The 15,453-nt window shown below is 31.0% G+C and overlaps 1 protein-coding gene across 1 annotated transcript in view; it reads right to left on the bottom strand.

Moving 5' to 3' along the window:
- Window positions 1-3,892: 3,892 nt before the first annotated feature.
- Window positions 3,893-15,453, bottom strand: part of LOC139526644 (uncharacterized) — a 53,257-nt gene continuing 41,696 nt past the window's right edge. Inside the window, exons 8-13 of the mRNA XM_071321805.1 lie at window positions 13,136-13,759; window positions 9,818-9,945; window positions 8,880-8,951; window positions 7,106-8,302; window positions 5,006-5,123; window positions 3,893-4,549 (exon numbers count right to left, since the gene is read on the bottom strand). Coding sequence (XP_071177906.1) covers window positions 4,380-4,549; window positions 5,006-5,123; window positions 7,106-8,302; window positions 8,880-8,951; window positions 9,818-9,945; window positions 13,136-13,759 — 2,309 coding nt within the window. The 3' untranslated portion in view covers window positions 3,893-4,379. The remainder of the gene's footprint in view (window positions 4,550-5,005; window positions 5,124-7,105; window positions 8,303-8,879; window positions 8,952-9,817; window positions 9,946-13,135; window positions 13,760-15,453) is intronic.

Here is a 15,453-nt window from a genome sequence, read left to right as displayed (position 1 = left end):
GTTAGAGAAGGAAAAAAGACAAATGAGTACATTTGAACTGTTTACATCGATACTCAATAGCTATAGCTAGTAGATAAATTTGTCTTTTAACAAACAACTGTCATATAAGGACCGTAATAGGCTAATTTATCGGTTTTCATGAGCTTAATTGACGGCGCGGCATCCCTACAATGACCGCCATTTGACTGTGAGGGCATTCCGAGGTATTGTTGCCACATTGTTAGTTTTCGTTTTGATGGGTTATCGATCAATAAATACGCGGAAATGAACGAGTGCAAAACAACATTCCTTATCGCTAGCTAATAATTCAATTCGTCAATGAATACTCATTAAAGTATTTTTTTAGAACATAAATTAATAATAGAAATATGTTTTGTCGTTAGAAAAATTATATATATGTAAAAAATCATCAATATCTTTGCATACGTACAGAAAAATTGTGGTAACTCATGCGGCAGAATATCACAAGGACTTTTTGCGGGAAAATGTGAATGCGTACTGAAATCCGGTCTATTAGAAACATCGAATTATTACAGAATAACATTGTTATATACATCACCACTAGGTTATAGTGTGTTATAAATATAAAATAATGTGAAATCACAAAAATACTAAACTCCGCGGAAAGTTCAAAACGAAGAGTCCCTTATAAAATGGCAAAATCAAAAGTTCAAACACTTCAAACGAATGGATAACAACTGTCATATTCCTGACTTCGTATTACGGTGAGGACTTATTCAAATGTCATTTATTCATCATGTCTCAAAGACATATATATCTCTGTACATTAACCTCACTTTCAGTACGTCATTAATTATCAAAGGTACCAGGATTACAATTTAATACGTCAGACGCGCGTTTTGACTCATCAGTGACGCTCAGATCAATTATTACTTTGATTACGATTGTAAACATTAGGTGTGTAATGGGGAGATATTTTTGACTAAGTAGAATCCTAACTAATAAGCTTGAATTCACATTAAGGTTTGAATAGTGCTATGTAAAAGTATACTTTTGTAATGCCACTTGAAGATGTGATATGTTCTAAATTAGTCAGAAAATGCTTGGTCATTGAAAACCGCAACCAAGTATTATCTAGCTTATACAAACTATTTTATGGTGAACTAAACATTTAACTAATCTGCCTGTCTTTTGTCATAGTTCTATTGTCGTATATGATCAGTTTAATTTAGCAAGCATGTGACACTAACTTATATTTAAAAAAACAAGAATCCTTTCCGACCACAGCGCATACTAGATTAAATATTTGATAAAGGGAACAAATTATAAAAGCTATTTTCAGTGATATACTAGATAAAATGGATATATAAGCGTTAATTCTTGAAAAAGAAACCATAAGCCGGAGGTCGAATGTTCTTTTTTCATGTATCAAAGCTTATCCATTGTATCTATAACTTAAACGATTATGTCTTTTCAAAATTAAAGTTATCGTACTTTCCGTATAATTGATTATAAATAAAGGAAACAGTAGTATACCGCTGTTCAAAACTCATAAATCCAGGGACAAAAAACAAAATCGGGGCAACAAACTAAAACCGAGGGAAACGCATTAAAAAGAAGAGGAGAACAACGACATAACACCGAAACGTAACACACACAGAAACGGACCAAGCATCAGACAAAACACCACGAGAATAACAAATATAACATGAAAACCAAATACATGAATTAGGGATAGACAAGTACCGTCTGATCTTAATATCTCAAAAATAAGAGAAAACACAAACGACTCAACGTTAAAATGCAACACACACAGAAACGAACAATAATATAACAATGGCCATCTTCCTGACTTGGTACAGGACACTTTTAAAGGGGAATAAAAGTGGTGGGTTGAACCTGGTTTTGTGGCATGCCAAACCTCGCACTTTAATGGCAAAGTTAAATATAACATTGAAATGACAACATATTACAGGACTACAATACAAATAAATAGAACATATTAGACAAAGAAAAACATGATTAATAGATAACAAAAAGCATCAGGTTTAAAATTCAATACGCCAAAAACGCGCCTTGTCCACACAGGATTTACAAGTGACGCCCAGATATAAAAGATCGAAAGAGAAAAAAGTACAAAGTTGTACAGCACTGGAGATAAAAAGTTGAAAAGGTTTCGCCAAATACGGCATTGTTTTTATGCCCGGGATAAGAACATTCTTATTATATAGAACAATTCATGCTATTGCAAACAGTAAATTTTATCAAATGAATATGAAAGAGATATACATAAAGAAACTGAAGTATTAACTAATTACAGAAAACTAAACCCGAATACATAACGCCCAGATATAAAAGATCGAAAGTGAAAAAGGTACAAAGTTGTACAGCACTGAAGATCAAAAGTTGAAAAGGTTTTGCCAAATACGGCATTGTATTTATGCCCGGGATAAGAACATCCTTATTATATAGAACAATTCATGCTAATGCAAACAGTAAATTTTAACAAATGAATATGAAAGAGATATACATAATGAAACTGAAGTATTAACTAATTACAGAAAACTAAACCCGAATACATAATGCTATTAAAGTTTAACACAGAATAGACACACCCGAATCAGTCCAGGCGTCAACGTAATTACAAAAATGTGACGTCACATACGATGGCGAAAAGGTACAAACGTTATGCCACATTTGAATTTATGAAATTTAGAAACAGCATGACGTCACATATGAAAAACTATCAAAGTGAGATAGAATTAGGATTGATTTAAGATTATATCAGAACTAAATACTGATAATTAATTTAAACAAAATGCATATTGCAATACTTATTAATAGCAATTAACTGTAATATATATATGTCCAGTTTGTTATGAATCCAACTTCAAACGTAAATAATCGTACAAAATTTAATATAATTAATAAAGGCGGTGATTAATTTTTCTATCCGTAACACCCAAATATAATAAAAAGACGTCAACACATTTGACAAAATCCGATGAGAATAACATTAAACATGTAAACCAAACACATGAACTTGGGACAAACAAGTACAGAAACACGTCTCATAGCAATGCGAATACACATTCAGCAAAACAGTCACAATCGGGAATAAGTCACGTTTGGTAATTAAAAGATTAGACGACATAATGACAAACCACAATCTACCATGTGGTAAAAATGTCCTTAGATAGTTTGGTTAAAGAGACATCATATGGATCCACCAATTCGTGATGGTGTCCATAAAATTTACGGAGTGTCAATTTTAATCTATCCTCCTCATAACTTTGTTGGAGCAGTTTCTGCGTAAGGAGCACACTCCTGTATATGAAGTCCGTATAGTGTGAACAAGCACGTGAATAACGTATCAATTGTGATATTTTAACACCATACGAAGGGGCAGAGGGTATTTTACTGCTGAGAAATGGGAAATTGATAATTGGGAAGTTGAAATCGTCCCGTTTATCATAGATTTTCGTGTGATGTCGTCCATCTACGTCAATATTGAGGCAAAGATCAAGGTATGAAGCAGTCCTTCTAGTATCAGTAGTATCCTTAATTTCAAGTTCACTGGGATATATGAGATGTAAGTATTGGCTGAAGTATGGGTTGTTCAATGATAAAACATCATCAATATAAGTTTTATAATGGACTTGACATTCCCGCAAAAATGTTACAGAACAAAGGAAAGCATGCAAAACAAAGAAACTCAAGCAGAGGTGACCTTGTAGGGGTGATCCGGCTCAGATCATACCTGGTAGAACAAAGGTGCTGGGATCCTCGTCACCATGGACTAATAAGCAATAAGCGAGCAATAGTGTCTACTTTTATTATTTTTAGCAGTAAAGTTAAGGTAATTTCTTGAAAAAATAAATTTGAGTTTGCTACAAAAGCAGGCAAAGCAATGCTATATATAGGGATTCCATCATGAGCTATAGATAGTGATGCAATGTAATTGAAAAAATAATTGATCGAAATTTGCAAACTAAAAGATCTGCTAATTCTCTTTTCTAATTCCAAAGATTTAAATAATTTTCATGCCGAAATTATTATCATTAAACAAGTGAAACCAAACTGAAATTAACGATTACATTCATAATGATAGATAGCGACCACATACTTTTAAAAAATTAGGCTGACTATGGAAATTATTACTACATGTATCTGATTTCAGATTTAAAGTCGAAACTCAAAAAAGTCGTTTTGGGTCCTCAATGCTTTTCAACGTTACTTTATTTGGCCTTGACAATTACTTATTAGTCCTGTGTACCCGTAACATTTGTCTTCAATAACCATGTTTTATATTGCAAAATTGTTTCAATTAGTTTAAAAGCCTTCATTTTGTAAAATGAGTATTGTATATAAGGTTCATGAATATTCGCTATGTCTACAGTATACTATTTTTCTTTGTTTCAATCCGATGTTTTGCTGTTTTCTGTAGTTTGATGACTTTGGTTATACATTTTCTTAATGAAAGGACAAGATGGAAACAAACGTTTATGTTCTTTTCTTGGTACATCGTTTTCGTCCCACTGACATATTATTCCAGCACAATAGAAACATTGCACTCTATCTCCCTGTCCTATGTGAAAAAATAAATAATAAAGTTGTAGTCAAAGCACAAGTAAATATCAATATTAGTGTACATAAAAACATCTACGGAATAAAGAAAAAACAAATTTGATTCTAATGAGGTTCTGCACAACTACTAAAATGGTATATAACTTTATCTAGACTTTTGTTTAATAGTATACAGTACATTATGTTTGTTTTAGCTAAGGTATAATGACACACTTTGACTACAGCGACATTATGTGATGTCATAAGGAGATTTTAGAATATTTTCTGACAGATCAGAACCTATCATGTTCATTATATTCATTACCAAACCAAATTGCAAACAATAAAATCTTTTCATAACATTCTCATAATCATTGAAATTTTATTTCGATCGTATTTGTTTGCTTGACATTATTTCAAACATAAGTATTTTCTTATGAAATTTTAGAACAATGTTTTAAAACTGTATTACTAGTACCTGAATAGAAAAATCCAGCTGCAGCCAAATTTTTAGGTGTTGGTTTAGCACTTGGCCAACTGTTGAATGATTCCAATCTTTTTCCAAGTTTTTTATATTGCAAAAGTGGAAGTATTAGCTGAAGATCAGAAATGACAACATCGGAATGCAAGTAAAATGTAATAAAAATGCTATAAACGGTAAAACATATACGAGTTCACTATAAAATATTTTCATAATATTGCACTTCGAATAAAACTCTTCAAAGTTTGCCCCTATCGCAATCAATTTGGCGATAACATGAATGATTCTAAGTATTATTAAATCTCCGGTTAGGTCCACCTGAGTGAAAAAACTGTTCTTGTATAGGTCCGGATCCCATGTTTCAAACAGTTTCAAAAGAACTGAAATAAATAAATGTACCGCATTTTGCAATATAATATTTTTTTTAAAGTTTGCAGCTTTTAAGATAAATGATCATCTGCATATGTACAACGAAACATTACGATAACATTTCTTAAATACCGGATATAAAAGGGAGATACTCCTTCAAATTATGGATATATTCAAACGTAAGGACTTTAGTACATTTGATTTATGTTACTAAATATAGGAAGATGTGGTGCGAGTGCCAATGAGATAAGTCTCCATCCTAATAACAATTTAAAAAAGTAAACCATAAAAGGTATATGTACGGCCTTCAACACGGAGCCTTGGATCACACCGAACAACAAGCTATAAAGGGCTCCAAAATTACTAGTGTAAAACCATTCAAACGGGAAAACCAACGGTCTAATCTATATAAAAAAAAAGAAACGAGAAACACTTATAAATTACATAAACAAACGACAACTACTGTACATCAGATTCCTGACTTAGGACAGGTGCAAACATTTGCAGCGGGATTAAACGTTTTAATGGTACCAAACCTTCTCCTTTTTTCTGAAACAATAGCATAACAGCACAACTTAGAAAAACACACGATAAAATATCAATTAGCAGGCTTAACTCAATCAAAAAACGTAAATTAATACACTATGAGCGATGTCTTGATTATATTTCATGCACTTAGGTACTGATTATCTACTCGCCGATCATCACGGAAATAAGGAGTATTATAATAGTCAATGTATATATTTGTATTTGAAAATGCATGGAATGGTCACTGATAAATGCATTCAAGACCACAGGAATTATATTAAATCCCTATTAGTATAAGTTTCAATTTCACATTTTTTTACCATGATCAGAATACGATATTCTTTTAGATCTAGATTAAAAATAACTAGGTATATAAAGGATTATTAATTGTTCAACTAATGAGTTACAAATTATTATTCCCATGTATGAGTTGTTAACAGGATTGGGTTGCCAGTTCAATATAATACATATATAAGAAGATGTGGTATGATTGCCAATGAGACAATTTCAACAAGAGACCAAAATGACACAGACATTAATAACTATAGGGCAACGTACTGCCTTAAACAATGATAAAGCACATACCGCATAGACAGATAGAAAAGGCCCTTAAATGACAATGTTGAACAATTCAAACGAGAAAACTAACGACTTTATTTATATAATTTTTTTTTAACGAAAAACAAATTTGTAACACATAAACAAACGACAACCACTGAATTACAGGCTCCTGACTTGGGACAGGCACATACATACAAAAATGTGGTGGGATTAAACATGTTAGCGGGATTCCCCCTAACCTGGGTCAGTGGTTTAATATTATAACATAAGAAAAAACTATAAAAAAAATCAGTTGAAAAGGCTTAACTCATCAGATGGACATAAATACAAGTGGAGGTGGCCGGGTACTTGTACATCCCAACAACAAAAAGACACAGATCTGAGAGAACTCGCAGTTATCTGACAGCTAGTTCAAAGCCACTAACAACTAATAAAAAAAAATCATGCATCTACGACTAAAATATCCAACATCCAATGCAGTTTTGTATTATTTCTCGTTGATTCCTAATAAAATTTATGGACCACATGCAAAAGCTTAAAATTATCAGCATTTTAATCTTTTTTAGATTATCAATTGTTTTGATCATTCAATCATTTCTGGATTAGATTTATATAAAACAAATGTCAATATATACTTACAGCCGCAGTTTTTAACCAGGTGTTCTCTATTTCTTTCTTTGTGTGCATACAGTCATGTTCTTCACAATGGTATTTTCCTTTTACGCGTGTTTTATTGAGAGATTTATAGCTAATTCTGCCAGAACTACTAAAATAATCCCCATTATTGCATTTCGATTTAATTTCGTACTGTAATTTATTGTCTAATTTTGTCTCTAAATCTTCAATTTTATTGCAAATCTCTGCTACAATTTTTCGATATTCCTTGACGTCCATATCATTATTGTTCCATATCTGTAAGGATATAGCATTCCTTGAAAAACAAATGACTAACTTTCGTTGTTTGGTTTCATCTAGATAAACTACTACTTTTCCTGCATATATAGCTGGAGGTCCATCCCCGATTGGTGTCTTTTCTTTACAGACTGTTTTTTCTTTAATGTACATGAACAAAATGTGATAATAATAAGAAATTGGCAGAAATTGGAATTCAACTACCAACCAAGGTGTACAATGTTGATTTTTGACTTTAAACGCTTCCTTAATGCTTTCTAAAGACAATATTTGTGTAATCATACATGGTATATAGTATGTATTCAAAGATTTGGGTTTTACTATTATGTCAAATTTTTCCATTACATCAAGTATATGTGTTTTACTATTTTTATTCATTAATTCAGGCACTTTACTAAATAGTTTATCTATCACATCGTCTGATAGCATTCCTTTATGTCTTAGGTCGTACAATTCTTCTGTGGTACAGAGATTCTTGTCATCATCACATATAAGGCATTTGAAACAGTTGACTAACCACTTTGGCTGTAGAATGATATAATCACGTTTGTCGTCAAAAAATATTATATTCCCAATTTTGTGCTGGTAATTTAAGAAAAGTAGCAGTTTGTCTTTTTCTATTGAAAGCTTATGAGCGATTTTCTCAGTATTTTCATATTTTTCACAATATGATATTTTTCCTTTTTCCGCCAAATCTAGTAAAACTGCTAATGTGTTTTCTAATTGAATCCACTTTGTAGGAAGTTTTTCACTAAAAAAGTCCATATGCTTAGCAATCTTTGAAATGTGTGCCCTCAACTCTGTAAAATCGTCTTCAGGTGATTCTACGTTAGAAATAAAGTGGATATTACCGTCCGTGTGGTTGCCTTTTTCTTGACATCCAAAAATTTTAAGAAATTTGTCTTTAAATTCTTTTTTCTTGGCCTTAAAAAAAATAAATGTTATCAGTCGTGTTACAGGAATTCATACTTCAATATAAATTAGAGCATGATCCTCACGCTACACATATACCAAAAATCCAACCTTTGCTTTGTAATATAGTGGAATGACTGTAATATTTTTTGTGTATAAAGACATATCATCAACAATTGAATGCAAAGCGGGTTTTTCAAAAAGTGTGCACTAGGTTATTTTGTATACACAGAAAAACATATATCACAGTTATTCCGTATCATTTATTTCTAAAATCTAACGTTAAGAAGTAAATTGTGAAGAAGAAAAAAATCGATGACATCACAGTCACAAACATGTCAAAATTATGTTTAAGTGGTGATGACAAAACACTTTCAGACAATCAGTTGAAGTTTTATATTAACAATTCAATTATGCAAAAAGATTACTGATCTATGTAAGTAGTGTTTTAGGAATAAAAAATGATTATTTTTCAGTTGTCAAAAAGCAAATTATAGTAATGGTTAAATGTTTTCCATAAATTAAAGCAAAACAAAGTTTGACTTATCAAAGTTATTTCGAAAAGCTTAACACCAAGGATATATCATACCTCTTTATTTGGAACCTTGTCAATACAAGTGCAAACCATGATAACCGGTGGGCGTTTAACTTTATTACCATTCTTTTCGTATGAAAAAGAAAATGTATGTTGTCATGTGTCTGTCATGTTAAAGTAATTAAATTTGGATGAAAGTCAATAACACGTTTTTCATGCTAAATATATACAAGATGAAGATGACTGTGCGTAGATCACGGGATTTATACAAAAATAGCCTTTCAATCGCCAAAAACGCAGTTGTCTCTGAATTTGTTTCCCCTTTTTTATTACAATAATGTTGTTTTTTAACATGGACTTTCTTTTTATTTACACATGAACATGATTAAAGTTAAGTAATAGGATATATAGGTATACGTATTTGGTATTACCATAACACATTTTAGTATTGCTATATATTTTCACTTCTTCGTACTATGAACATCAAATTTATATATGTTGTAAAAATATTTCCATCTGTATATCTATCTATTTTGTTCAATAATATTGTTGTTTGTCTGAAACTGTTTAAAATTTCACAGCAGAACAATACTGTTACTTTAGTTTTTCATCCCTTATTTTATTGATTTTGTATTTACATTGTATCATATATCAAATTTATTTGTTCAGTGTATGTTCACTTGTGTTGATATGCCATTTCATTGAGTTTAGCCATTTAAATGAATATTTTATTGTTATATTTCTAATTTGTGATGTTACACTATTGTTTCAGATAAGGATGAGGGTGTGGTACCATAAAAACATTTATTCCTGCTGCAATTGTTTGCAATTGTCCTAAGTCAGGAATCTGATGTTCATAATTTGACGTTTGTTGATGTGATTAGTCGCTAAGATGAAAATAGTAATAGTTAAGGGTTTCATTACATTAAGCAAAACAAAGAAAGATTTCTTAAAGATATTTCAAAAAGCTTAAGACCCACTTTATATTTTACCTCTTTATCTGGAGCCTTGTCAGTGCAAGTGTCAGCCATGATAACAGGTGGGCCTTTTGTTTCCGATTTATTGTTTTTACCATCTTTAGAATAACAGTGAATACTGTCCAACCAGAAGTCAATATAATCTGAAAGGGAATAATTTGACACTGATAGCGTATTTTACTCAATGTCTGTCATCAATGAATTATATACTGAACGTGACTCAATTATGCACACTTAAATTAAACACCAATCAAAATATAATCCAGCAGATTTCAGAAAAAAATAATCATTTAGTAAATTCCAGTCACTTTGCACAGGGCTATAGTGGAGTGACTAATCAAGAAAATGATGCTTATTTTACGCTTTCATTGTTACATTGAAAGAATGTGCGATTCCTGGTTAAATAAAAAATCACGTCGTAGCTACGGCTGTCTTTAAGTATAAAAAAACACAGCAAACGCTATTCTAGTTTCTGTTTAAGTTTAACGTAAAAAAAGAAAGATCAGTGACGGTTGGTGGTATACAGCCAAAACATTCTAACAATCTGCTAAACGACTGCTTGCAATCGACGGATAGACGTACATAACAGTTGCTCTATGCTCTGTATTTGAACCTTTCCTTATATCGAGTGATATATTAAGATAGTTGGTCCTTACAAATAACAATTGCCTCTTAAACGTAAGGTAAACATGTTCATAAACCGATAGAGGATCCTCATGTAGGTCAGAATAAAATTTAATTTTTCAATAGGTTATATGCGTGTTTCAAGTCCCGAATATAATAACAGTTACTTTCCATTCGTTCTGTGTGTTTGATCTTTTGAATTTGCCATTCAATAAGGAACTTTCCGTTCAGAAAGTTTGGTATTTTTTTTTTATTTTAACTTTTCACCAATATCTAAGTCTACTCTGCTTAATTCATGTCAATTCAAAATGCAACTGCTGGACATTTGACACTAACCGGTATGGAATATTCGCTATTATTGAATATACGTAATTTTAGTACATCAGATTATTTACTTTTTTTTACAATTTCTTTCAAAATAACGAATATAGTCTACAGTTGTTTAAATTTTGAGTCAGCAGTAATTAGAATGGCAAAAACACTTATTTTTTTGTATTAAAAAATTGAACCAGTATTTAAAAATGTTATTACGGTTACTTCATGACTTTTTTGTACATTTATATGACCCGTGCAATTGTGTTAAATATAAGTTTAATTTAAATTGTAAGGGCATAAGTTACGATTAAGAAAAATAAAGTACGATATCTTTGTATTTCAAATAAAGCAGTAGCGGAATTTAGAAATAATATCTCATAATAAGCAGTCAGTTTGATCTAAAGTTTTGAAATTAAGCCAAAACATATCGTGGATGTATTATTCACTTGTAAGTCAAACATTAAACCTTAATATATTCGCATTAATGTGTGATTTTCAACCGATAAAAAAACACATCTTGATTGATTTATTTTTTATAAATTTCATAACATTTGAGTCGTTGTTTTCAATTTTAATTTACTCAAAGTAAAGTTAAGGAAAAATATTTTAAAGTTCATTAGTGTCTGTCATATTTCCTTGCATAGTCTTTAGTTTTCTTTGTTGTGTTCTGTGTTTTATTATTTGTCAGTTTGTCTTTTTCTTTCTTAAACATGGCGTTGTCGTTTATTTTTATCGGTGAGTTTGACTGTCCCTCTTGTATCTTTCGCCCCTCTTTTTTTATGAACTTTTAAAAGTTAAACGTTATTCATCATTGCAATAATTCTTTTGTTCAGACTGGTTATCATCTGTAGAACTTTATTTACTTGAGCATTACAAAATTAAAGAGAACAAAATACACTGTCTATATACAACGTCGAGTTTGACAAGTTTTGTTAGTTAATAAATGAGAACGCAGTTGTATTTTTTAAAAACTATTCCAATACAGGCGAAATCTTACTTATCAAGTATTATTGGGTTATTTTTTGTATCATATGACTATACATATATGTCCCACATTCGTCTGTTTGCAGCTAAATGAATGTGTTATATATTTATATATGTATAAACAGTTATAATAAATTTATGCATACCATAGTAAAAATCGTTTGATGAACGAATTAACTATAAAAACAGTAATGCGATGAAAACTAAATGTATACTTTCAGGAAAATTCCTTTTGAAATCAAGTGCAGATAATTATACTAAATGTGATGGGATAATTTAGGCTGTTTGAGATTTTAAAGATAGTAATGCCCGTAGTTCCAGTTTTCTTTTCGATATTTCAGAAATACAAATGAACACCAAATTATCTCATAGAGTTTTAGCTAATTCAATCGTTCAATAATTCTTCAATAATGAAAATAGAATAAGTTTCACTTACATAAGGTAACAAATATATTTCGTTAATTTCAATGTATATCCACGACATAAAACAGGATCCATGATCCCAGCGTTTAATCAAAATTTGAAAGAACATAGCCCTCCTTAATACAATGGAAAATAATAATCAGTGCAAAAACACGATTTTCATAATGTTATAAGAGCCAATTCTAACAATAGCAGTACAGAAACTATCAGGATATTTTAGTTTAAAAATTTTATCAGACATGATTATTAACAAAATGTTCCAGAAGTAAAATGACCAGAAAAATAACCTGCATCACCAACGATACCAACGATTTTTTCTTTTTTTCTTTTCCACTTAAGGAGGCTCGAGAGTACAAAAATTTCAGCAGAACTTTTAAAAATACTTTACATTATTAATTTCATTTATTATTTTTTTTTAGTTTTTACTCTATCAAATGGTATAAAAATCAACCCAAAAAATCAATTCGTTTTCGCCCTAGATGACTTTTGAAATGTTCATATCCTTGAAAAAGCTCCAAATTATCTGCCTTTGGTGCAATAATGCTATTTTTTTGCATTACAAGCGAAATATTTTTTTTACCCATCGGTGACCTATATTTTTTATAATATTCTTTTCAAATAAGCTGTACTCAAACTAAGATATTGTAACAAATAACCGATTTTCTATGCTTAAGTTCTATTTGTATTTTGATATTACCTCGATGTATTCTATCACTACAACAGAAAAAAACTGTACAAAATGTATGCTTCTTTTGAAGGCAGATTGTGAGCTTAAGTGACCTGTGACCCCATTATTTTATTTTATGTTTCTTTTAAGTATATGATAAAGTTCATTTATAGAAAAATGTAGCGAAATCCTACATAAGAAAATGATTTATGTCCCTGGACCCCCTTAACAAATTTAAATCACTTAATTTGATTCCTTAATAAATGCAGTGATACAATAAAGTTTTTGGTAAAATTTATTATCATATATCGTAATCCTACCTCCACTAGAATCCGAATTAAACTGTTTGTCATACTCAATTGGTTTTAGATCGTCTCTTATATCTGCAACAAGAAGATAGATTGCATGGGGAGTAAGGAATGTCTGGTGTGTGGCATAGTATTCCTTTTCACCAGCAAAATCCCATATCCCACATTCTATCAAACCCTGGTTTGTCATGGAATCTTTTTCTTTCTTTACATACGATATAATTTCATCCATTTTATCAATCACCGCTTCAGTTATCTGGTAAGAATTTCGATTCGCAGAAGTACTGGTCATCGGTTTGTCTGTATCATAATTCATGGTGTCTGTCACATCTAATTTGTTGTCATCACGCTTGTGATATATAACAGCCGGAGTGTTTATTGTTGATTTTGTCACAGAGTCATCATTTATCTCTAATGTTTCTTTCACTTCTGTAAGACTTTTCGATAATAATGCTTTATGTTCATCCCTCTCTGCTGCGATTCTATCTTCAGATTTTTTTTGCGTTTTGCTATTTTCTGTTTTAAATCTATTATCCTCAGATGGACGTCGTTTGTCAGAAACTACCTTTTTTCTTTTACGTTTAATATCAACAGCCTGCAATATCCTCCTTCCAATTTTTTTCATTTCCGATTCCCCTGCAATCAAGTTATTTGAAAACTCTATATTTTGACAACATCACAAGTTGGAGCACACCTTGTATTAGTACCTACTGACAAACTGTTATCGTATCTTTGCGGTATTACATAACGTTATTAAATGTCTATAGAAGCACAAGATGTTGCTTCTGTATGAGAGCGGGTTTTTTTAGTTTTAGTTTTTAACTGTATTTTAATCATTTTTACTGGACTTTTCTTGAATGTCAATCCTTTACACTATTTATGCTACTGTTGTCTCGAACGTACACCTCAGTCGTTATAGCTGATATGAAAGCTTTGTTTCTTACACATTAAACTTGCCATTTGGAAATTCCAAAGTCATTTAAAGATTTACATATGCTGATTAGCATTTGGGTGAAAGTCCATTAACTTTATAGCAGATTTGGTGGCACGTTTGCTTTTTCCATAGGCACGGTTGTCTTTTTGAAATATTCCGAAACTATGATGGCCAAAATGTGTCAAAACATAAATACAACTTAAAGCATTTTGACATAATTTGCATTGTTTCCATCGTAACGGTATTCATTTTGGAAATTCCAAAATCAAATCCCACATCTACATACTTAATCCAGTTTACTTTTATGTAAACTTGCATTAAATAGAGAGAAATTTGATCTTTTTTCAAATCATTGGTCAAGGCCGATGACTCGTAGTTGCGATGAATCTTTAAATCATCGAAAATCCGTATACAATGAAAAATTTACTGACATTTACAAGTCATTCATTAAACGTGAAAATTATTATCTACTTCTACATCTTTTAAATTTTCATGTTAACGGCAGCTACTTGTTAGTGTTAAATTGTAATTGCAAGTCTACATACATAGTGATTATCATTATGTTTACGTTTGATTACTATTAGTCATACAGTTTTACAGGAAATATCAAGACAAAAATGGTGGAATACAAATAATAATAATTAGATTGATCATCCCATCCAATACCGGATGGCACCCTTCCCACATTGCCACTACACAACAGTCGTTTTTAGAATTTTAAACAGTCAATGCACATCTTAATCACAATGCAAGTTAGGTCAGAATATGAGAGAGAAAATAATATCTACCCCATGGTGAAGGTGGCAGGTAACAAGGAAATACAACGAAAAAAGTTCTAATCCCAATATACCATCGATAGATTCGTCACCCAAATGTGAAAAAAGTTCAAAACTGTACATTTAACAAATAAAGCAACACTTTTAGAACCTTTCGGTCTCTACCTTTATACTAAATACCTATTTAAACCAAACCATTCATATCTTTAATTTCGTTATTCTAAGTTATCTTTATATTTAAGTTTGTTTCGTTAACGCTACGATATCTGCACCAATAGTTTTGTGTAACGCTATTTGTAAAACTTCATTGTGACTTTTTAACCGTTTGTTGTCATACAATATTGGTCAAATATTGTCGTAATAGACATTTTCACCATAAACTGATACCGAAACCGAAACCGATACCGATACCGAAACCGATACTGAAACCAAAAATAGTAGTGAGGTAAATGGTATATGTTTATAATCTTTGATTAATGCAACCCTGATATTCCATTATATTGTGTGAAATTTGAATACATCTATCAAAACAACAAAGTGAAACTCAACGAGTAATGAATAATAAATATTCTAACGCAAGTCATTTACAATTAAGATGTGGATTCAAATTTGATAAAATA

This window comes from Mytilus edulis, chromosome 6, assembly GCF_963676685.1.
Source record: "Mytilus edulis chromosome 6, xbMytEdul2.2, whole genome shotgun sequence".
NCBI lineage: Eukaryota > Metazoa > Mollusca > Bivalvia > Mytilida > Mytilidae > Mytilus > Mytilus edulis.
The sequence above is the reverse complement of the archived record's forward strand: the minus strand, read 5'-3'. Positions and strand labels throughout refer to the sequence as shown.